Genomic DNA, 23,673 nt, shown 5'->3' on the forward strand with positions numbered 1-23,673 from the left:
TGTAGAGATGAACACTGTCTAACAGTTAGTGTAGAATAGGCCTAAACAGTCCCTCCTCTTGCCTGCCTAGGCAATTCGTCTCATTTGTCAAAATCCAATTAAAACTCTTTTTTCATTATGAAGCATTCCTTTATAGGCTACTCTAGCATCTAGTGATCTCCTGCCCTGCTTTGAATTTACAGGATCTTGTCAACATTTTATGTTTTCTTCTACTTTGGGTCAACTTTCGAACTAGTGACTCATTTCAGCCTTTATGATTTTACTTTTTTATGTGCTTTTACTTTGGCTCTCCAACTAGATTTTGGTCTCCTTGTAAGAGCACAGTCTTATAAATGATAACTAAAGTCCTCTGTGCACAAAATCCCATAAGAAGGAAAACAGCCATGTTAAAATGTACCTGTCTGTCAAAGCAGTGCTATTTATTAAGTACCTATACTGTGCTAAAGTACTGGAGATACAAGCCAGCTTGATTTTTGCCCTCATGGAACACGACCCAGTCAGGGATAATAAAAGAAGCAGGCAATTACTAAGAATTATAATGTATGTTAAATGCCACAATAGGGGAGTACAGGGTATTTTTCAAATACTTTTGGTAAGAAAACTCTAACCAAGATTTGGGGGATGAACAACAACTTCCTGTATGAAGTCACAACTAAGATGAGAATTAAAGAATGTAGGAATAAGTCATGGAAAACAGTAGAGTCAAATAAGAAAATTGTTCCAGACAGGGAGAAAACACATGCAAGAGCCTTAAAAAGGTCAGAGTGAGCATGGTATTGGAGGAATAGAAATAAATTATTTCAACTTAGGGTATCCCTCTTAGTGCCTGCTTCAGGATCTTTGCATGATAAATAAGCGTTCGATTAACTTGTTTTAGTTGAAGAAAATCTTAGTATTTTGCCTCCAAACATCTGCATTTTCTTGAATTTAAAGGAAAAAGAGGTATGACAAAGAAATAAAAGTAAGTAACAGAAAAATCCAGGTAAATTAAAATAACATGCTTTTAACACCTCACTAATAATACAATATGATTACACAGCTTATCCTCAACCTTTTGCAATAAATAGCTTAAGGCCACACTAAAAGCCAAATATATGCCACAAAACACTTTCCAGCTAAAGTAAATTAAAATGAAGGTCACTGACAAGCTTTTGAGAATTTCAATGATTATCTAGGAAAATAAATACCTTGTACCTAGAAAGGTATTGAAATAACTTTTTTGTTCTTAAATATGATTCCAATCTCTGGGGTTTACATTCTGTACCTATTAAGACAAGTAGGTCACATGCATCAAACAATTAAATCTTTGTTTACTATCCATCTTATCCACTACAAAATATATTCCATGACAGCAAAAGCTTGTTTCACTCACCACTGTATTTTCAGTGCCCATACAGTGCCAGGCATACGGGGAACATCAATAAATATTTATTGAAATGAAAGGTTACAAGGTAAATAACGTAGCAGCCACAGAAAGGCAAGATGAGTAAGTGGGACAGATTGATGACAGGAAGAATAACATGGAGTAAGGAAAGAAGGCTTCAAGCACAACAGCTCTTGGGCGGACCTCGGGGTCTAGATGCGTAAAGGTGGGATGGCCCAAAGAAAGATGCCAGAACTAGCAAATTACTAAATGTGAGAGTAATCATGGCATACGAGGGAAAAGGTTATCTGATGTAAAGAGTGATATTTACCACTTAATTGGCACTTAGTGAATGAAAGGTTATATGAATTAAATAAGGTTAGAGACTTAGGACAGAGATAGATTGTACACTGGAAGAGATCTTGAGTGAGGCCACGTCATAAAGCTGTGTAGTTTCATGCTATACAAAGTACCCAGCTAAGGTTAATGGGGGTTGAAAATTCAGTCTCTCTGCCAAGTCCTAAGTTTGGGCATGAGGCTCTTCCTCTCAGAAGGGAGACCTGTGAAAGGCAGCAATGTAAAGGGGAGCATAATGGAGTACTTTTTTACTGACTTCCATTAAGGTACCATACAGTGTACTGTCTATTTATTGTAATACTCCTGATTATAAAAATGTTTATAATAGAAAACCTGAAAAAGAATAGAGAATAAAAATTATCCTTAGAACTTTCAACTCAATAACTAATGTTAACAATGTCCAGTATTTTGTCTATGCACACTAACTGCACAGCATGAATTCAATATATGACTACTGAAAATAGGTACCTATCTTAAAGTGTGGGATTATGCTGGTTGTATATTCCTTCTTTTATCATAACATTCTGTTGTTACTTAAGTAAGAATTTTTATCAGCCCACAAGATAGACAGGAGAAGATGAGCAGACTGGAGAGGCAGAGAGAAATAAGGAGATGTGAAGACATAAAGGCAATTGAAAAGTAGTAACAATAGTGATGATAATATTTCTAACTATATGCCAGGCTCTGTTCTACAAGTCTACATAAACTAAATTATTATGTTTTCACAATAACCCAACAATATAGGGATAGTACTGTTATCCCCATTTACAGATTATAAAACTTAAATCACAGAGAGGTTAAGAATTTGTCAAAGGTTATACAGATAGTAAGAGGCCCAGGATCTATCCCAGTCTGGCTTGACTCCATACTCTTAGCCAATATGCTAAACTGAGATGTTTTAGACAATCCATTATGACTAAATTGAAAGGCAACAAACAGTATACCCTTGGTTTTCCCCCAACTATGTGCTCTTTGAAGACAAGGAATACGCTGTTTTATTTCTAAGCGCAGTAAATAAACATTTACTGAATTGAAATGAATGGACTGTGAGCAGAACCAGTGAAGAACTTAGAAGCATCTGAAAGACTATTCAGTATTCAGGATCATTCATTCCACACCATGTTCTCACCTTGAGCTTCTCCTAAATCCTTACCAAAGTCTACTTCATAACAAAGTCTGAAATGGCAACATATTGTATGATTCTAACTATATGACAGTAAAAATAGATTTCCAGGGGTTTAGGGAGGAGAGAGGGAATGATGAATAGGCAGAGTACAGGAAATTTTTAGGGCAGCAACAATATTCTGTATAATACTGTGATAGCAGATATAAGCCATTTGAATGTCAAAACCCAGAGTGTACACCACAAAGAGTGAATCCTAATATAAACTGTAGATTTTAGCTAATAATAATGTACTGGTTCACCAATTTTAAGAAATATAACACACTAATGGCAAGATGTTAATAGGTGAAACTGGGGATGGGGGTGGTATATATGGGAACTCTGCACTTTCCACTCAATTTTTCTGTAAACTTAAAACTGCTACACACACACAAAAAAACAAAAAACAAAAACAAAAAAAAACAAAAAAAAAAAACTGCTACACACACACAAAAAATCTATTCATTTAAAAAAATCACTTGACCATTTAAAAACTGGATTGTTTTTCTTTTTATTGTTAGCTTGAAAGAGTTCTTTATATATTCTGGATTCAAGTCTTTTATCAGCAATATGGTTTGCAAATGATTTTCTCCCATTCTGTGGATCAACTTATCACTTTTCTGAAGGTGTGCTTTGATGCACAGTTGGATGAAGTCCTATTTATTTTTTATTTAGTTACTTGTGGTTTTTGGTGTCAGATATACAAAACAATTGCCTAATCTGAGGTCTTAAAGCTTTATTCCTAGATTCTCTCCTGAGTTGTTAGTTTTAGCTATTAAAGCCTATGATCCATTTGGAGTTAACATTTGCATATGGCCAACTTCACGTTTGTGCAGGGGGATCTCAGTTATTCAAGAATCATTCATTGGAAAGACTGTGCTTTCCCCCATTTCACTGTCTTGGCATCTGTGTAGATAGATAATCAACTGACTGTAAGTAAGAGGGCGTATTTCTGGACTCTTGATTCTAGTCCAGCGATCTTTTTGCCAGTACTGAACCACACAGTCTTGATTACTGTCATTTTACAGTAAACTTTGAAATTAGGAAACCCATGGACAATAACACCAAAAGGAATAGGTTTTTTTAGGGACAAATTTAAAAATAGAAGTGCAAGACTTATACAGTGAAGACTGAAATGTTAAAAGAAACTCTAGGGCCGGCCCGGTGGCTAAGGTGGTTGGAGCATCATGCTCCTAACGCTGAGGTCCCCGGTTCGATTCCCACATGGGCCAGTGAGCTATGCCCTCTACAGCTAAAATTGTGAACAACAGCTCTCCCTGGAGCTGGGCTGTCTCAAGCAGAAGGTTCATGTCCTGGGGGCCCTGGATGGCAGCCATCCTGAGCGGCCTGCAGCGAGAGCTGCCATGAATGGCATTGGCCAACTGCCTCAGCTGGGGGAGCAGCAAGGCTCATAACACCAGCATGGGCCAGGGAGCTGTGTCCTATACAACTAGACTGAGAAACAAGGGCTTGGAGTGGGGAGGGGAGGGGAGGGGAGGGGAGGGGAGGGGAGGGGAGGGGAGGGGAGGGGAGGGGAGGGGAGGGGAGGGGAGGGGAGGGGGGAGAAAGGGGGGGAATAAAATCAGAAGATTTAATATAAATGACTGTGCATACTCCCCAAATCTGCAGATTCGATGCTATTATATTTGAATTATCTGCTCCCCTCTTCAATTCTTCAATTCTGTCAGCTCATATATTTTGGGATTCTGTTGTTTCTCAGATTGGATAATCTCAATTGACCTATTTCATTCAAGTTTGCTGATTCTTCTGTAATTTCAAACCTGATGTTGAGCCCCTCTAACAAATTAATTTCAATTATTGTAACTTTCTACTCCAGAATCTCTATTTGGTTGTTTTTTATAACTTCCATTTCTTTACTGCTAGTCTCAACTTATCGAGACATTGTTCTCATACTTCCCTTTAATTCTTTAGCTATGCTTCCATTGGTTCTTTGACTATACAGTTGTTCTTCATTATCTGCACATTCTGTATTTACAAATTAGCTTACTTGCTAAAATCTCTTTTTGACCCCAAATTCAATACTCATGAGGCTTTCACAGTCATCCACAAACATGCACAGAGTGACAAAAAAAATTGAATCCCATGGTGTGTATGTTCCCAGCTAAGGTCAAACAAGGTGACACTATTCCTGTTTTAGTTCTCATACTATAACAAGCGTCTTTTTCACGTTCTATTTAGTGCCATGTTCTGTGTCTTTGTGCTTTTGGCGAGTGCTTTTGGAGAGCTAAACAGTGAACTGAAGAGTTCACTGTTTAAAACAGCCCCAAGTGTAGTGTTGAAGTGCTGTCCGGTGCTCCTACGTGCAAGAGGCTGTAACGTGCCTTACAAAGAAAATGCATGTATTAAATAAGCTTCACTCGGGCGTGAGTTACAGTGCTGCTGGCTGTCAGTTCAATGTTAATGAATCAACAGTATATATTAAATAAGGTGTCCTTAAACAGAAACACACATAAAACAAAGTCATGTATTGGTCAGTTGACAAAAATATTGTGACAAGATGCTTGCAAAAATCTAACCTTGTATATATATCCTCATAGAAGCAATGGTTTCAGTATTTCAGTGTTTGTAGTGACTACATAGAACATAACTACCATGAATGACAAGAATTGATTGTATTTGTAATAGGCAATTTAAAGTCCTTTGTCTATTAAGTACAATATCTGGGTGTCCTTAGAAATAGTTTTTATTGGCTGCCTTTTTACCCTATGAGTGGACTATCATGTTTCTTTATATAATATGTGGATATATTAAATAATATATTGTGGTAACTCTGGAAATCTGATTCTCCCACTTTAAGGTTTGTTATTGTTACTGTTTGTTTAGTGACTTTCCTGGAATAATTCTGCAGTCTGTATTCTGTCACATGTGGCTACTATAGTCTTTGCTCAGTTTCCTTAATGGTCAGCTAGCTACGTATTCCACATATTTGCTTAAATGCCTTGAACAAGTTAAGTCTGCTTTTGCCAAGAGGCTCTGTGTTTGTGTGGGGCATGCTTTCAATATTTCAGTAGGCAGTTTACAACTCTGCCTTACCCTTCATTTCCTACTTGTGCAGAAAACCAAGGTAAGTAAGAGGTGAAGGATTAGGGCCTTCTCAGGTCATTCCTTGGCAGACACACAGCCCTGTACATTACTTTACAGAGCCCTAGGAATACGTCAGAGGTTTTCAAAGTCCCCTATGAACATCCCATATCCGTTTTTCTTTTTAATTTTTTAGCCAGTCTCTTGTTAGTCTGACTGGTAATGCCTCCTCAGACAACTGTCATGTTAAACAATTACCACTGACTATTTCTGACAAATGTCATGGGGACAGAGCTTCTGGCAGAGTAAACTCTGAGTCAAATAAAGACAAGTCCTAAGAATGAAGCTTTTTAGAAAGTTGCTAGATAGGTCAAATAGTTACAATTCTCAGGGGATAAGCTTTTGCAGAATTCCAAAAACATTCTGCTTCCTCAGGTGGCTGCTAGGCTGCTGGTTTTCACAGCCACTGTAGTTTCAAGGCTGTTTTTAAGGTTACTGTGAAGCTGAGGTGAGAGTGATGGGAAGTAGGGAAAGTTAAAATGCCACCAAGCTCACTGTTCTTATCGAAATTCATCTGTTTTTCTTGAATAAAACCTCCTAGGATTGTGGTAATTTCCAGAGTTCTGAAAAAGTTAATCTCATCCACTCTTTGGTTTCAAATGCTGATGTCTTGAACTCTTAATTTTCAGCTCAGACCTCTCCCCTACGTCTCACATTGTCATTACTGTCTGCTGTTTCACTCCATTGTACTGTTCATAGGTATAGCCCCAATGCCTAGCCAAGTCCTCCAGTGAATATATGTTACATGACTGGGAGGCGTATCATTTCTTACAATAATGTGAATCTAAAATCTCAAAATAAAACGTTATTAAAAATGAAAAGAAAAAAGATCACCTTAGCTACTATAGAAAATAAGCTGTGGGGACAAGAATAAATGCAATTAGAAGACTTTCATAACAATCAAGCTAACTACCTACCAATGGCATGACAGGCAACCAAATGTAATATGAGAAGGTGGGTAACGGAGGCACATTTATCTTCCTAAGTTATTTTCATGCTTAGGCTACCAAGGTAAACTAGTATTCTGGCCAGTGCTATTACTGGAATATTTTATCAATTAACTTTCTCTAGAATAATGGTTTTCAATCTAGAGTTTTCCTGATCATTCTGAGATATAATGCAAATAATATGTTCCTAACAATACATTTTAAAAACTGAAACTGGCAAAAGTCTTTTCAAAAAGGAATCAAAGTGGATTTAAGGTTATCCATCCTCTCACTTGAGTAGAAGTGAGTAGAAGAATCCTTGAGTAGAAGAAAGGTGGGAGTTACAATTAGCAAGCCTACATTTCAGGTAAACCTAGGTCTACCTTTAGGAGAATCATCCCTGTTTAGGTTGATAGACATTACTGGAAAAAAGGCTGTGCTTCTAAAAATTGGGCTTCTTTTAAGCTTCAGCAATACCACAGACAAGCATTATGCTGAGTGGTCTCATGTAGGTTTCTTAAAGAAATAAACCGTCATTGATGCTTCTAATTAAACTCTAAGCTTGCTGTGTATCTGAGAGAAGCCTGAAACGTCCTACTGAATTTTTGAAAATGATGTGTCTGACTACTCGTAACTCTCCATAATAACCCCTCCAGTGTAATTATACAATACCCACATATAACCCACGAAAGTGAGATTAGAAGTGAGATCCAGATACACACTCAGCCATGGGAAGATGTCTTTCAAAGCTATTTAAAAGAACTCTGCTTTAGGAGATACATATTTAAATAGGCAAATCCTCAATTTCTTCATACAGCCTTTCTATCTTCAGTATATTTCTTGAGTATACATCTCATCCCCCATATAATCATAAGGATTATAAATAAAATTATTCAGATTTTAATTTTAAATTTAATTATATACTTTGTTATTATTCCTTGTTCCGGATCCATCTTAATCCTTATTTCTTATTTAAGCTACACCTGGAATTTCTATGTTCTTGTTTACTCCCAAACTGAACTCCCAATGGGTCCTGTTTAAATGTATTTGCTGTTTATCATTTATACCTAGTGACTGTGTCAATTCCCAACAGTGTTAGACTAGTGAGTAAATTAGGTCCTGTTTGTCTTTTCCCTTCCTCATCAAAAGAAACAAGCCTCTTCTGTTATGTCTGCCAACCACATTAGACACTGAAGATGTGGTTCATTCAGGGATCAAGGCTGACATGGACCCCTACCTTAACTGTGTAAAGAACTCTGCTGACAGATTTCTTGGTTCTTCATAACAGAAGTGCTTCATGTTTAAACATCATTATCCTTCATATTGTATGTGGAAAACTTGATCTTTGCAAAGATTTCCTCTTTCAGTAGTGGAAAAAAAAAAGGAAACATGCACTTGGGGCAGCAGGCCATGGCCAAGTCTGTAACTTTCACTGAAATCTTTTCATATGCAAAATTAATAGCAATGCTATCTTATTCAATTCTAAATGAAGTATTTACAAACTAGAACTTGAGGATTCTATGGAGTTCTGAATTTTGGCTTTCAAGCTGACCTTCTCAATTAATCTTAATTGTATGTGTCTGGCTAAATCTTCCCCAGCAGAGGTTTCCCATTACACACACCTATTACTGTGATACCCATAGGTGCCAACATACAAGTACTTTTATTCCCAGCTGTTGCTCAAGTTAATTTGACTCCTCTCCTGAACTCAGCTGAAGTAGATGGCTAAATGTGTAACTCTGCTACCTTAGAACACATGTTGATTTTAAATTAATGAACATCTAGTGATTCATTAGTACTTTTCCAAAGCAAATTTTAAAGATTCTCTTTAATTCTGTGGTCTCTTGCAAAAGAAAGCATCTCTGGATGAGACTAATTATGATGGAACCAGTGTTCCTTTTAAAATAATTTTATGATGTGTGCTAAATGTTTTTGCACTGATCTATTCGACAAATTAACCCCAACCATTAAAAAGTATTTTAAATCACACCTATATATGAATGTATAAATGTGAATGGAATAATATACCACCAAGACGTTTCCTATTAGAACTTGGCTCATCAATGCTTACCAACTGAAAATAAGTTGTACAGTGGAAAGAGAGCTGGCCAGGGAGTCAGGAGGTCTGTGTTCTGGCCTGGGCTTGGACTCTGTCATTAGCTTAATGCAGGTAAGGCCTTGGAAACAACTATCTGGACCTCAGTTATATCGTTGGTAAAACACAGAGGGTTAGGCTAAATGATATGAATGGTTGTAATACACTGGAAAATCTGATTCTTGCAAAGCAAGGGTCGGCAAACATTTTTCGTAAAGGGCCATATAGAAAATACTTTCAGCTTTGCAGGCGCAATGGTCTCTGCTACTCAACTACTCAATAGCTACTCAACTCTGCCACTGAAGAGAAAAAACAGCCATAGACAATAAACAATGGGCATGACTGCGTTCCAGTAAAACTTTATTTACAAAAATAGGGACTTGGGTGGATTTGGCGCACAGGCCATAGTTTGCCAACCTCTCAATTTTTGTCCTTTCAGCAAGTCCTGTCCTTTCTCCTTCAACTAATAACTCCAATTTCTTCTCCTAACCTAATATATACTCTTTCTAAGCTTCCTAAAACACTGTTTCAGTCATTTCACTTCCTACCTTCAAAACCTTCCTAATGTCTATTGCATCAAATCTAAGCTCTAATGCACTGGATTTTCCAAGGCCTAACTCCCCCGCCCCCAACAGGTCTTATTTCTCACAACACCTCAACACCCACTCTGCCCCAGGCACAGTGTTCTCCAGTGGGTCCGTGCAAAGTACACATTCATTTCTGTGCATCTGCTACTACAGTCAGTTATCCCAAAACTATTCTCTCTACCCATCGAAACCGCACCATTATTTCAAGGTTCAACTCAAGGATCAATGTTTTATAAAGCTTTATATGCCAGTCTACAAAGATATTCTCTATCTCGACCCATCTGCTGAATTTAGGGGCAGTATCATATGGCTTAGTACTTATCTTCCTATAATTGTTTCTGGCAAACCACACGAGGCCATCCACACTCTTCTGTACTTGTCAATACTTAATACAATGTTAGAAACAAGGCAGATTTTAAGTAAATAAAGGCTAAGACATTAAAGAAAAAGTTGTTATTGTTAGGATGAAGAGGAAAATCCAAAATCTAGCATTTTTGGTTCTTCTGAATTCTTTTGGCATATGTCAGGTGCTGAGAATAACCACTATTACATCTTACTCTGAGTAAGTTTCCCAAACACAAAATATTGCGGCTGTACTAGAGGTAAGCAGTCTTCCATCTCTTTATCCTTCCCAACACTGCAAACGCATATGCTTAGCATACGGGCTTGTAGTTAGTCCCTTATGAGTGCCTACTATGTGACTAAATATTCTTCCAGAATGTAGGGATATAGCAATTGAACAAACCTATGTCCCTGTCCTTACACAGTTTTTAATCTAGTTGGAAGAAATAGAGAATAAGCAAATATGATTTCTAGTAGAAGCAGTAATACATACTATAAAGGAAAAATAGGTAGATAAGAGGGCAAAGAGTGATGGGGCCATTTTAGATGGGTTTGTATATATTTATAATAATGATAGGAGATTTATTGAAGAAAAATAGGACAGTAGGGGGTTAGGGTATTATTTTAGATGGGACTGTGAGGAAGGCCTCTCTGATATGGCACCACTGAGGAAAGATGTGAATGCTATAAGGGAATGAGTGATCCAAACTATCTTGTGAAAGGGCATTCCAGACAGAGGAAATAGTAAGCACAAAGCTCTAAGGCAGGAATACGTTCAGCTTTTCAAAGAACAGGAAAGACAAGATGGCTGGAGAGCAGTTGAAAATTAAGTTGTACAAGATACAGTAAGAGATGGTTGGAGAAGTAGCCAGGGGCCATGGCACACAGAAGAAAGACTTCTAGATTTATTATGAAAAAGATGGAAAGCTGTTGAATGGTCATGACCAAAGGAGTGGCATGGCCTGACTAACTAAGAGATTATTCTGGCTACTTTTGAGAAGAAGAAAATGTAGGGGGCAAGAGTGAAAGCAAGTACACCAATTGAGGCTTCTGAATTCATCTTTGTATCCTCAATGCGTAAGGCAGCACTTGGTATATAAACCCTTACGTATATAACACCTTGGAGAATATTTATTATCCCATATCTTTAATATAACATACCAAACTCAGGTTTGCATCTCACCATAACCACTTTAAGCTTTGTAATCATGAACATACTACTTAATCTCAGCCTTAGTTTCCTCACCAATACAATGGAGCTACCTAAGAGTTGTGAGGATTAAATGTGACAAAGTATATAAAGCACTTAGCCTAATGCCTAACACATAGTAAGGACTCAAAAAAATGGTTGCTGGTTATTCATTACCAGCCCCCTCAGCTCAAACATTGAGAATACAATTGGAATGCAATGGACTTCATTCAGAAAAAAGTTCATAAAAACAAACAAAGCCCTAATACCAGGAATATCAGGAGCTTAGTTACGGACATGTTAAGTCTGATACACTATTAGCCATACAAGCAGAAACATTAGTCAGTTAGGTATATAAGCCTGGAATTCAGAGGAAAGGACTGGGCTGGAAATAAAACAATTGGGATTTACACCATAGTTTGTGTTTACAGTCACGAGTCAGATGAGATCACTAAGGAAATAGATAGAAAAGAGAATACACTCAAAAACAGAATTCTACAGTACCGGTAGAAGTGAGAAAGGGAAACCAACCAGGTAGACAGAAAACCAAGAGAGTGTGCTAGAACCAAGTGAAAAAACTGTTAAAATTTTAAAAGACAAAGATGTCAGATTGAGTAAGATGAAAACTGAGAAATCTTCATTAGACTTAGTGATGTGGGTGAACTGGCAGGGGTGAACGCCATATTAGAATGTGTTCAAGGAGAAAAATGTTCAACAGTAAATTTAGACAATTCGTTCAAATTACCCTGAAAGGCCAGGAGAGAAATGGGGTGGTAACTGGAAGAGGAAGTAGAATCTAAAGATTTCTTTTTTAGAGATGGAAGAAATAACAACATAAATTCTGACAAGATAGTTACAGAAGAGGAGGAAATGGACGATGCGGTAGAGAAAAGGAGAATTGATATCGCATTATCCTTAAGGGGGCAAAAGCAGATGGGATCTGATACAGAAATCAAGGGGATTGGCCTAAGCTAGGAGAACAGATACAGTTTTCCTTAATTAACAGAAGAGAAGCTGTATATGCATAGATGCAGGCAGGTGAATAGGTGTCATAGAAGAAACTTATGGAAATTCTCTTCCAACTACCTCAATTTCCTTAGAGAAATAGGGAGAACGTTCATCAACAGAGAATGAGATGGGGCAGGAGGTATTATATAGTAACCTAAGAGAGAGGGAGAGTGAATGGACTAAAGAAATAGTGTGACTGATTTAAAGTAAAATCAGTTGGCAGAAAAGCAAGTTTGGCTTCATTAGTGCAGGTAAAGATACACAGTTGGTGAAAATTTCAGAATAATCAGGATACTCATTAGTCAAATAAATACAATTAAGGGAGAGACCAGCAAAGGAATTGAGGGTGCATGCAAGGGATTGATAACAATGACCGACTATGGAAAAGCAGAATAAGGAGGGAAACGGGAACATGAGGAGGATGAGGGAGAGTGAGAAAGTGACAGGATTAATAGATTGTTGGTCCTAGTGGTCTTTATATCAAAAGGAATGAGGTGGAAAGATAGTTGCATTTGAAGAGGAGGATGTTTATAGTTTAAATTGTCATACAAATTTAAGAATTACTACAGCATATACCCAGATTCCTGGGATTCCTACATTTAACAAGAAAGTTCAGTGTAGAGGTAAAATGAGAATCCATATGGAAGGTAAGAGAAGTAAAGGGAAGTGGTGGAATACAACCTAGGAATTCTTCATTTTCCTCTGTATAATTTATCAAAAACTATTAGAGAAAACTAATTTCAACTTTTCTAAGGAAAACAGTGATTCAAAATTTAAAAAAAGAATGCAATCTGACCGATAAAATAGTTTAAGACTCATTTACTTTATTATTTTCCATGGCATCCAGTTTGTCCACTTACATCTCTGTTCAAAATGTACTCGTATCATGGGTTCTAAAGTCCTATATGTCTCTGCTTACAGTTAAATGTATGAAGTCACCTAAGCTAAAGTTAAATGCCATTCTCTTTAGTTTATCCTTTGACACCAGTATTAACAAATTTCTGCATTTCCCCAACATAGAGAAATCATTCCTTTAAAAAACAACTTACACATTTAAAGATTTCAAAACAAACTATCGCCCAATCATGAACATCCACCTGCACATTCTTTAATTATCTACTTTACAAATCTGCCTACAACGTAACTTTATATTAAATCTGTTGAACAGTTAAACATACAATGAAAACAGCACTTTTCAGTAGCCTGGGAAAAAAATCAGTTTTGGTTTTCATCCTGTCATGCAACATTTATCAAATTCTATTAAAGTTCATTGTGTGACCTACAATAGCAGTTATTTGCTTTACTCACCTCCTTAATAGCATCTTCATTAGGAAGAACGGAACATAAACATGTGATATAGGCTTGCTGGAAAGATGACACATTTGAAATTTCTTTAGATTCCGCACATAGCTTTGACAAAGCAGTAGCCTGGGGGATGCAGTTAGATTTCAACAAATGTTTTATTCGCATTTGGAGAAAGAAAGGTCCTTCTTGTGCAATCAATTTATTGACTAGAAAAAGGAAAAATAAAACAGTTTTATTTTTTTAACAGGTTAAGATGAAAGTTGATATCTTTTATTGATGTTGGTTTGTTTTTAGTGAATAAAAATTCAGTTGATATAACTGGGAAATTGATTCTGGTCTCAATACTCATTTAATAGAAAAGAGGGCAAAATAAATTAATTTTGCTAATGATTCCCACATTACTTAGTTTTATCTGGAACACCAAATCTTTTCATAAAGCTACTAATATATTATCAAAATTAATTATCTGACCTTCTTCCTTACCTTCTGATAAAGATAGTAAGGAATAGTGAAATGAACTATAAGCATAAGCGCAAGAAAAAGCAAGTAACCTATGTGATATTAACAACTATAACTTGAACCCGTTTAAGGTACCAAGCTTTAAGCTGAGTGTTTTATATACCTCTCATTTATTCTTCACACCACCACCAAGGCAAGTATTGTCGTCCCCAGTTTAAGGTTAGGAAAATTAATATTCAGAGAAATTAGGTAACTTGCCAAGGATTCCAAAGCCAGTGGTGCTCTTTCCTCTAAACCAGGCATTTCTCAAAGTGTGTTCCACCGACCAAAAGACCTGAGAGATAGTCCTAGAAAAAAAAAGGATTCCTTGGTCAAATCTCTGAACAGTCCTGCAATAAAGAAAACTGTTCACTTTTATTTAACCCAATTTTTCCCAAACTGATTTGACCAGAGAACCCTTTTACACATATTATTATTAGTATAATGTAAAATATATGTTCCTGGTTCAGTACACACTTTGGAAAATGCTGCTAAGTAGTACTGAATATTAAGTACCTGAGCACACTGATTTGCAGTGTTCTAGACAAGCCCTCAATTTTTGAATAGTAAATACTCAACAAGTGTGTGGCGTCATTTTACATAGTATTATTTAAAGAATAGAGGTGGAAACATTGCATGTCACGACAAGGGTGAACAATTAAACTGCTTTAGGTGGCTCATCTAAAATAGCGTTCCTCAAACTTGAAAGTGCCTTCTGAAATCACCTGGGGAATCTTATTAAAATGCAGATTCTAATTCAGTAGTTCTGGGATGGGACGTTGGGACCTGAGATTTTGTTTTCCTAACAACCCTCTCAGGTGATACCCATGCTATTATGTCTATAGGCCACATATGGAGTAGAAATAATTAATATGAATGACAAACCACTGGTTGGGGGTGTGCGTGAACATAAACCCTGAACTGATCTTAACTGTGTATCAGAAGCAACTGTAGAGTTTTAAAAATTCTTTTTTTAGGTAGTACCATATATGCACATGACAAAAACTCAACAGGCATACAAAGAGGTATAGTTAAAAGTTGTCTCCCTTCTCCCCTGACTCCACCCCCCTAGTCTCCCTCCCCAAGAACAATAACCATTTCCAATTTCTTGTTTATACTTCCAGAAATATTCTGAGTACAGAAAACACATTTTTCCCCATTTACTGTATCACACAGGTTATTCTATCATCATTGTACATTTACAGCTATCTCAATACTTTTAACAACTGAATAGTATTCTACTGTGTAGATGTACTATAATTGATTTAATCAATCCCTTACTGACATACTTGCAAGTTGTTTCCAAAATTTGGCAATAGTCAATAATGCTACAATTTACAGCCCTATAAATAGGCTATTTCATACATGCATGACTATATCTATAGAAAAAAATTCCTAGAAGTGGAACTGCTGCCAAAATGATCTCCAGAGGTTGTACCAATTTACACTCCCATCATTTTACAGGTGGAAGGTACCCATTTACTGTGGCACTTCAAAAATATCTGGATCCCAGAGCTCCAACTCTGGAGATTCTGACTTAGTAGGTGAAGCCTAGAACTGGAGTGGGGAGAGGGGTATGTGTGGGTTCGGTTTTAAATTCCAAAGATACTCTAATATGTAGTCAAGGTCAAAAAGCATGGGCAGAAAACAGATCACTTTTATTTGGACTTTTCCATTTTAGTCTGACAGGCACTAAATTCCACAAAATGAACTCATAATCATATCTCTCACTCAAATAGCTCTTCATTCCTTAATTCTATTTTCAGTAATGGCAATTCTCTCAATCATACAGAAATGAAGTTTTGGCATTAGTCTGCCTTGTCAACTCCTTTCCTCAAGGAAATCAACTTATTTGTTGTGTCCTAGCAATTCTTTTTAAAACAGTCCAATTTAATTCCTCCACATTATTTCCTGCCACATCTGTCAGCCTTATATTCTATTCTGCCTAATACCAGATTCTGCTCTATTTATCTGCCCTACCAGGTTGTAAACATTTTCACAAATCCCATACCTGAAAAAAGGAACAATGCCTACACAATCCACCCCCTTCAAATGCCCACAACATTTATTCGTTCATCACACTTAGTTTTCTCTTTAAGTACAGTAATAAAGGCTTACAGTGTACAAATGTTAAGACCTCAGGTGTTGGAATCACCAGTTTGAGGCTGAATCATGACTCTGACACATACTAGCTGTGAGACCTTTGGACAAATTAATTGACCTCTCTGAACCTCAAGTTTCTCCATCTGTAAAAAAAAAAATCAGTAATATCCACCTCATAGGGATGAAAGAATCATAAATGAAATACTAGTGAGGCAGATATGACACTTAGCACAGGGCTAAGCACAGGGTAAATGCTCAATACCAGTTGCTATCATTTGTTTTTGACATCCCCCTTATTACACTATCGGAAATTTGTGCACAAATACCACATCTTGTTAACTTTTGTATTCCCTATAACCCTAAGCACAATGTCTTTTATATTAGAGATGTTTAATAAAACCATGTATTTAGCAACTGAACAGTTATCACTCCTCAATCAAAAACCTTTCATATTTCCTCACCTGGACTAAAATTCTTCTCCCATAATTTTAACTATGTGGCCGGGGGCATGTGTAATCTGATTTATGGATTAAATGAGGTATGGAAAGCACTCACACAGTGCCCATCACGTAAGAGGCACTCTGTAAGTCATAGCTATTATTTCTATGAGGTAAAACTATTTTACTCAATATATTACAACCACAGTTGAACTGCTGTCAATTTTTAACATAAGAGATCAATCAACCTTGTATTTTAAAAATCATTTTAAGTTATGTTAAAATCAATCTTAACTTTATTTTTTAAAAGGAAATCCATACACTTCAATATTTAAAGTGTACACTGAGAAGTCTCCCAATTGTGATCCTTTCTGTATTTTTTCCCAAACATGTTAATACAAAAATCTTTTTAATAGTATATCCTCTCCTCCATCTACATTCAACAACTGAACAGTTTTTGGCATATTTCTTTACCTAGTTTTTCTCTTTCTGAATCACTTAAAAGTTGCAAACATCATGACAGTTTACCTTATATACACTGCATCATATAAAAAATGGTAACATCTAAGGTCCAGTTTAAAAACAACTTTTTTTGGGGTGGCCAGATGGCTCAGTTGGATAGAGCACCAGCTCTCAACAACAAGGCTGCCGGTTCAATTCCCACATGGGATTTTGGGTTGCGCCCCCTGCAACCAAAGATTGAAAACGGCAACTGGACTTGGAGCTGAGCTGCGCCCTCCACAACTAGATTGAAGGACAATGACTTGAAGCTGATGGGCCCTGGAAAACACACTGTTCCCCAATAATCCCCATAAATCTTTAAAAGAAAAGAAAAAAACAGCTTTTTTTTTCCTAACAGGAAAGCCTATTTTTGTTTTTACTGGAGACTCAGGTGGCACATGAGAATTCATCAAATGGCTTCAGAGGTGTAGAAGGGAAACAAAAATTAAACAACCGGGGGAGGAGGTCAGAGCTGGCTGGTTCCTTCTCAGCCTGATTTAAGCGAGGGAGTTGGTGCCTCTGAACAATAAGGACAGATCCCTTCCTTTAATCCTTGGTAGGGGAGAAAAAGAAAAAACCAAAAGGTTATTGCATTGGCCCTCCTGAGTCTCAAGGAAATAGAGGGAAAGCTTGTTTTGATATCATAAATTATGGGAAAGGGGGGAGGTGGGTGCCGGGTAGGGTACAAGTCAGTTAGAAAATTGGCAGATACCAGATGGTAACTCTGGGTGACCTCTGAGTTGGGATCACTGCAGTGTGGTGGTGGGAGAGGCCTCACTGTTGATGGGGGTTGAAATCTCTGGGCTGTGGGCTGCCCAGGGCTATGGACTGCACCTACTTCCAGGGACTGCCATCATCCCGAAAGTACAGGAGGTTCTGTGGGAACTGGGCCTTAGGCCAAGAACCTTCCGTGGGCCTTGGCTAGAAAGGCCTCTGGTACCTGGGCCAGAATCTGAGTGGGAGAAAACCCCTCATTTCCCTGCTGATCATGCCAGGCAGAAGTATCAACAACTGGTACTTAGTACACACTTCAGTAATAAACTTTTTCAGGTGGGCGGGGGATGAGGGAGAAGCAGAAACAAAATTCAAGATAGGAAAAATAAAAATCTTATAAGCTTTTTTTCAAAAAGCTAAACTGAAAAGCATTTATTAAGTTCCTCAGAGATTAAAAAATATACACTTTCATGCTTCTGATTACTATATTACTGACCAGAAGACAATCAATAAGATGATAGTCAACGTTTTCTAAGCATTGAATATGTTGATATCTGGGCTGCAAGGGCAGTTGAGCTTCCTATAAAGGAAGCTTTCTTTTGATCTGAAATTAGGGTGAGGGTCAGTTGAGAAAGCAGGCAGGCCACAGGCTGCTCACCATTTACACTGTGGTTCTCAGAATAACTCCTTACATATGTAGGTATCCTGTATTCACAATCTTATAGACAGCGAGTGCTTAATTAATCTTTATTGAACAGAGAGGATATCATGGGATGTTACATAAACAGTGCATCTCCCTGCTTCCACTGTTTTTCTATGTGAAAAGAAATTAAGTATTGTTAGCTCCTATGGTGGGGTGGTATATTTGATTAGTACATCAGAAGAAAATTAATTGGGGGCGTTTAACTCAACTCTACACTTTTTCTTGGGTTTGGGTCTGACTACAGAGAGTACGAGTTCTTCTCTACCCTAGTCGAACCTTATCTAAACCCCAAATTCTGGGATCCTTTTGAAACTATCTGGTTGTGTCCTCTAACAACTTTTACTAATAATAAAGGTGATATTTTAGCCTCCATGTGCCTATATTTATAAAGGAATGCCATTTACTGGGAACCTCAAAAGAAAACAATAAACACCAATCTCTTTTCTATTTAACAGCTCTCTTCCTAATTCTTTTTTTAGTCAGTGTAACTGATAAGCAGAATTATCAAAGGAAAAGGACCAAGAGAAAATCTAAGTACCCTTATTGTTAATCTTCTCACTATACAGAAAAACTCAAACAGCATATATACAGTAAGCTGTCAATCTTGGTAAATGAAGAAGCTAACTGGATATTTTAACATTCAAATGGCCTGTTTTAAGACCTAAACTAACTAACTATATGTCAAAAGTGAAAATATAAACTATTCTGAAACTCGTTTTTATTCCAGAAACATATTTAACAGAATGTGATCCTTTAAATTTTTCATTAACTTAAAGCAAATGAAATCACAATTGTTAGACATACCAAATGAGATACTTTTGTGTCTAAAATGCAAATGTCAACTCAAATACATAAATCTTGTTGTCTTACACTGACAATATTGCAAATAAAAATGTTCATTCTTTGCATTTCTCTACAGAACACTAAACTCCAATTTTTGTAAGTTTAAAATAAAATAGCAATTTTTTCCATGGTCTTCAGCTGTAGCAACCAGTGAACAAAATAGAGGCAAAGCTCTACTACAAACCAAGTAAAAGCAGATTGTTCATTCCTAGCTTAAGCACTTTGTAGGAACATTGTTATGCAATGCAACATTTTAAAATAACTGCAAAGGGACACTTAAAACACTATGTAAAAATGCAAGAATCCTTAGGGCAAAAAATTAAATGCTAATGATTATTTTTAACTATTCCAAAGAGGACAGAATGACTAAGTATAGATACACAGATGAGATTTACAACATTTTAACCCATAAATCAATTTTAATTCTCTCAGAAGTAAGTCTTCCTTCAATACAGTCAGTAAAGTTTTAAGGCTTACCTTCTTCTGTTTCTACTGGCTGTTGAGACAGAATTTTAAGAAGAACCGGATTTTTCCATACCCCTTCCTTGGTAACATGAACCAATATTTGTAGGTTATTATTCCCAAATTCCAGTAATGCATCATGTGACTCCTAAAACAAAAACAGCATATCCAGAAAACAGGGTAATTAATAAGCAATATAAATAGTAGTTTTGCCTTTTCAATATATCTGAATGTCTAGGAAAGGACCTATATCTTGGATTTCCTGAAAAGAAATAAGCAGGAAAAAAACTAGTCTCAAAGTTTTGTAAAATTCTGTTGCTACTGTTTTTAAGTGAAACTAGGGTGTTTTCACAAAGTTAAAGGGTACCTTTAAAATGTTTTCCTGAATTCCCCGCAGGTAAAATTATCATAATTTAATCTATATGCTTGCATTACTAAATTATTTTAGGGCCAATATTACAGTTTTCCTTTAAAGTATTTCCTTTAAAGTATTTAAAGTATTCATCCAGTCAACCTATTCCTTTGAATAGAAATATTACTTGACACCAATTGTTACACACTTTTTAAATTGTTTAAATTCTTCTAACCAAATGACTTTTTAAAGGAGAGATGACCCTATGTAAAATATATATGGTAACCAGACAGTATAGGTTATTAGCTATCATTCTATCTCCGCAGAAAACAAATAAAACATTACCAATAGGTTGTTCTTTAAAATACTTATATACACAAATGGTGGGGGGGAAAGGGTCAGAAATTTAACTAGGCATAAATAATCAAGTATATGTCTCACTGTCCTTTATTATTGGGGGGATTATTGGTTCTTCCCATGCTCAAAAATCTTAACTTGTTCTCTCTTATTTTATCCTGCTGAAATTCTCAAGGAACATAAGCTTCTGTTTATAGCAATATATTCCTTTGAAAAATATAAGTTAAAAAAAGTTCACAGACCTAAGAATATAATGTTATATTCACTTAAGAGAAATATAAAAAATAAAGTTCATTTCCCCCGCTTAATTTTCATGTCAAAATAATAGGTTTTATTCTCTCTCTCTCTCTCTCAGTATGCTGAATTATCTTCTATTGAGAAAGGGCTTAAGATATAATATTGACACAGAAAGTGATATCTGCAATTAATAGTTTACTAATAGCAATATTTTACTAAGGCTGCAGTTTTTCTTTAATAGTTTGACTTGTCCTCAGGCTTCTCTCTCCTTATCTTAGAATGTCAGGTATCAAAAAAAAAAAAAAAAAAAAAAAAAGAATGTCAGGTATTTACTTTGCAGTGAAGATGAAAATTCCAGAACATGCTATGTGTAGTTACCATATTTGTAATATCTAAACATACAGGTGCCATTATATTTTAGCAAAATATACTATTACCCACAATGATATACAGCAACTAAAATAAAAAGCCACACTTTAGGTTAAAAACAAAAACAGCTTTCTACTTTTTCATATGTTCAAACTACAATTTATTCTGGGTAAGAACGATGTGTTTAATCCTTTGTTACCATTGGATACATACTTATTACAGCAAAGTTACTTTTAAAAATAATAAATAGGGGCAGCTGGATGGCTCAGTTGGTTAGAGCTCGAGTTCTGAATGACAGGGTTGCCAGTTGGATTCCCACATGGGCCAGTGAGCGCGTGCGCCCTCCACAATTACATTGAAGACAATGAGCTCCCACTGAGCTTCTGGAGGGGCGGCTGGATGGCTCAGTTAGTTAGAGAGCGAGCTCTCAACAAGGTCGCCAGTTCAATTCCCACATGGGATGGTGGGCTGTGCCCCCCTGCAACTAAGATTGAAAACGGCAACTGGCCTTGGAGCTGAGCTGCACTCTCCACAACTACATTGAAGGACAATGACTTGGAGCTGATGGGCCCTGGAGAAACACACTGTTCCCCAATATTCCCCAGTAAAATTTATAAGAAAAAAACCAAGCAGGTGAAATAAATTTTTAAAAACTTAAATAGAATTTTTTAAAACTATGGTGGAATTTAAGAAACATTTTTTGACTTAAATTTGTTTCTTTAAGGTAAAAATATCCTAGTCCACATCTTGAAATCTACAATACAGAAATACCAACATAAGATGTTCACTCTAGCACTATTTACATAAATAGCAAAGAGACTTGGTCAAATGATTTATGGTGCAACCACACAACAGAATCCCAGGTAGTCATCAAAAAGGGAGACCTATATGTACAATCCTAGACATTATATCGACCACTGCGATATGGTGATTTATACGATACTTGGTCTTCATCTATATAGTTCTCGGTTCATAGCTCCCCAAACTCTTAAAACTTCCTTATCGAGTGTTCAAGTATCTTTTGTTGTTAATGAGGCCACCTACGGACTCCATCCAAGGGTGAGAGCTGCTGGCCAGGAGAACGAACCACATGACACGAGATTTGGAATTTTCAGTCCCCCACCACCTTTGGGGAGGGGAGGAGAGAGGGCCTGGAAGTTGAGTTCAATTACCAAATGGCCAATACACTTAGTCAATCATGACTATTTAATGAAGTCTCCATAAACACCTAAAAGGACAACATGTTAGTCCTTTTTAAGGCTAAGCTTTAAGAGAGCTTCCACATGGAGGTACTGGGAGAATGTTGCATCCCGGAGACGGCATGGAAGCTCTGCTCCACTTCCAACGTACCTTGCCCGATGCATCAATTCCATCTGGCTATTCCTGAGTTATATGCTTTCATAACAAACTAGTGATCTATAAAGTCAAATGTTTTCTGAGTTCTGTGAGCTGCTCTAGAAAATGAATGGAACCCACGGAGGGAGACTGTGGGACCCTCTGACTTACAGCAGTAGGTCAGCAGTAGGACTTGCACTTGGTATTCTGAGTCAGAGGGGGTCATAGACCCGCCAATCTATAGCCAGCCGGTCAGAAGTCCAGGTAACAACCTGGGTTTGTGGCTGGTGTCTGATGTGTGTCTGGGGGGAGAGGATGGGGGCAGTCTTGTAAGACTAAATCCTTAACCTGTGGCATCTAGTGCTATCTCCAGAACTGTGTTGAATTAATTCTTCAACATCCTACTGGTGTCGGACAATTGCTTGTTGGTGTGGGAAACCACCGCTCATGGTGGAAATGGGTCTGGGGAACCCCATTTAATGATAATGTTAAGTTTTCAAAAAGTTACAAAAGATAGGATCTCATTTTTATTTATTAAAAAATCCACTTCAGAATGTATTTTTATATCCATAGGGAAAGGTTTTGATGCGTTACACATCTGTAAATTGTGATTGAGTGTTCTATCTGTGGCCTGCCTGCTCTGATAAAACTATTCTCTTACCAAAAGTATCCTCAAAACCTTTTCCATTTATCACCTAAAATAAGAAAACTTCAGTTTTACCTTTTAGATTTCAACAGGCATGTCTTACACTTATCTGTACCTCTAATGCATTTATTTTATTGAACACATTAAAAAATATATCCTAGATAGCTGATTAAAAAAACTTACACAGATGGGGGAAAAGGCAAACATTTTATTTAGGCATACAATCTAAGAAAAGAATGAAGAGATGTGAGAGTATTCTCTCTGCAAAGAATGCTAATAAAAATAACAGCAATAAGTAGATTTGCCCTTCTAGAATGTCACGTATCAGGACAAAACTACAGGCAGGCCTCAAAACAAAAAGCAATAAAATCAATGTGCAATGATGACTTTCGTAGCTATATGATTATGTGAGAAATTAGTACGGCACTACAGGGATTAAAATAGGCCAAGAACATGACAAAGAACCGCTTCTCCCCAAAGAGAAAAAGATTAACATTATATCATTTCATTTTGGGTTATATAGCACAGAGGGAAGAAATTTCCAGATAATGGACGTGTGTCTATTAATATGCAAGTCTTCACATGTGTCTACACAAAATAGGTGCAAGCTATCATGGAGTTTGGGTCTTTGAGAACGCAGTTAACAAAGAAAGCTCTGGGTGTTTAACTCTGGGCAAGAT

The 23,673-nt window shown here is 36.9% G+C and overlaps 1 protein-coding gene across 2 annotated transcripts in view; it reads right to left on the minus strand.

Annotated features, from left to right (window-relative positions):
• The window catches only part of RLF (RLF zinc finger), a 66,782-nt gene that overhangs the window by 17,782 nt on the left and 25,327 nt on the right, over nt 1–23,673 (minus strand). The window contains exons 4-6 of one of the 2 annotated variants that reach the window (XM_081056930.1): nt 19,713–19,845; nt 14,154–14,242; nt 13,440–13,642 (exon numbers count right to left, since the gene is read on the minus strand). In XM_081056930.1, coding sequence (XP_080913056.1) covers nt 13,440–13,601 — 162 coding nt within the window. In that variant the 5' untranslated portion in view covers nt 13,602–13,642; nt 14,154–14,242; nt 19,713–19,845. The remainder of the gene's footprint in view (nt 1–13,439; nt 13,643–14,153; nt 14,243–19,712; nt 19,846–23,673) is intronic. The other variant, XM_081056929.1, reaches the window with a different exon arrangement.

This window comes from Rhinolophus hipposideros, assembly GCF_964194185.1.
Source record: "Rhinolophus hipposideros genome assembly, chromosome: 8".
In the NCBI taxonomy this organism is placed as follows: Eukaryota; Metazoa; Chordata; class Mammalia; order Chiroptera; family Rhinolophidae; genus Rhinolophus; species Rhinolophus hipposideros.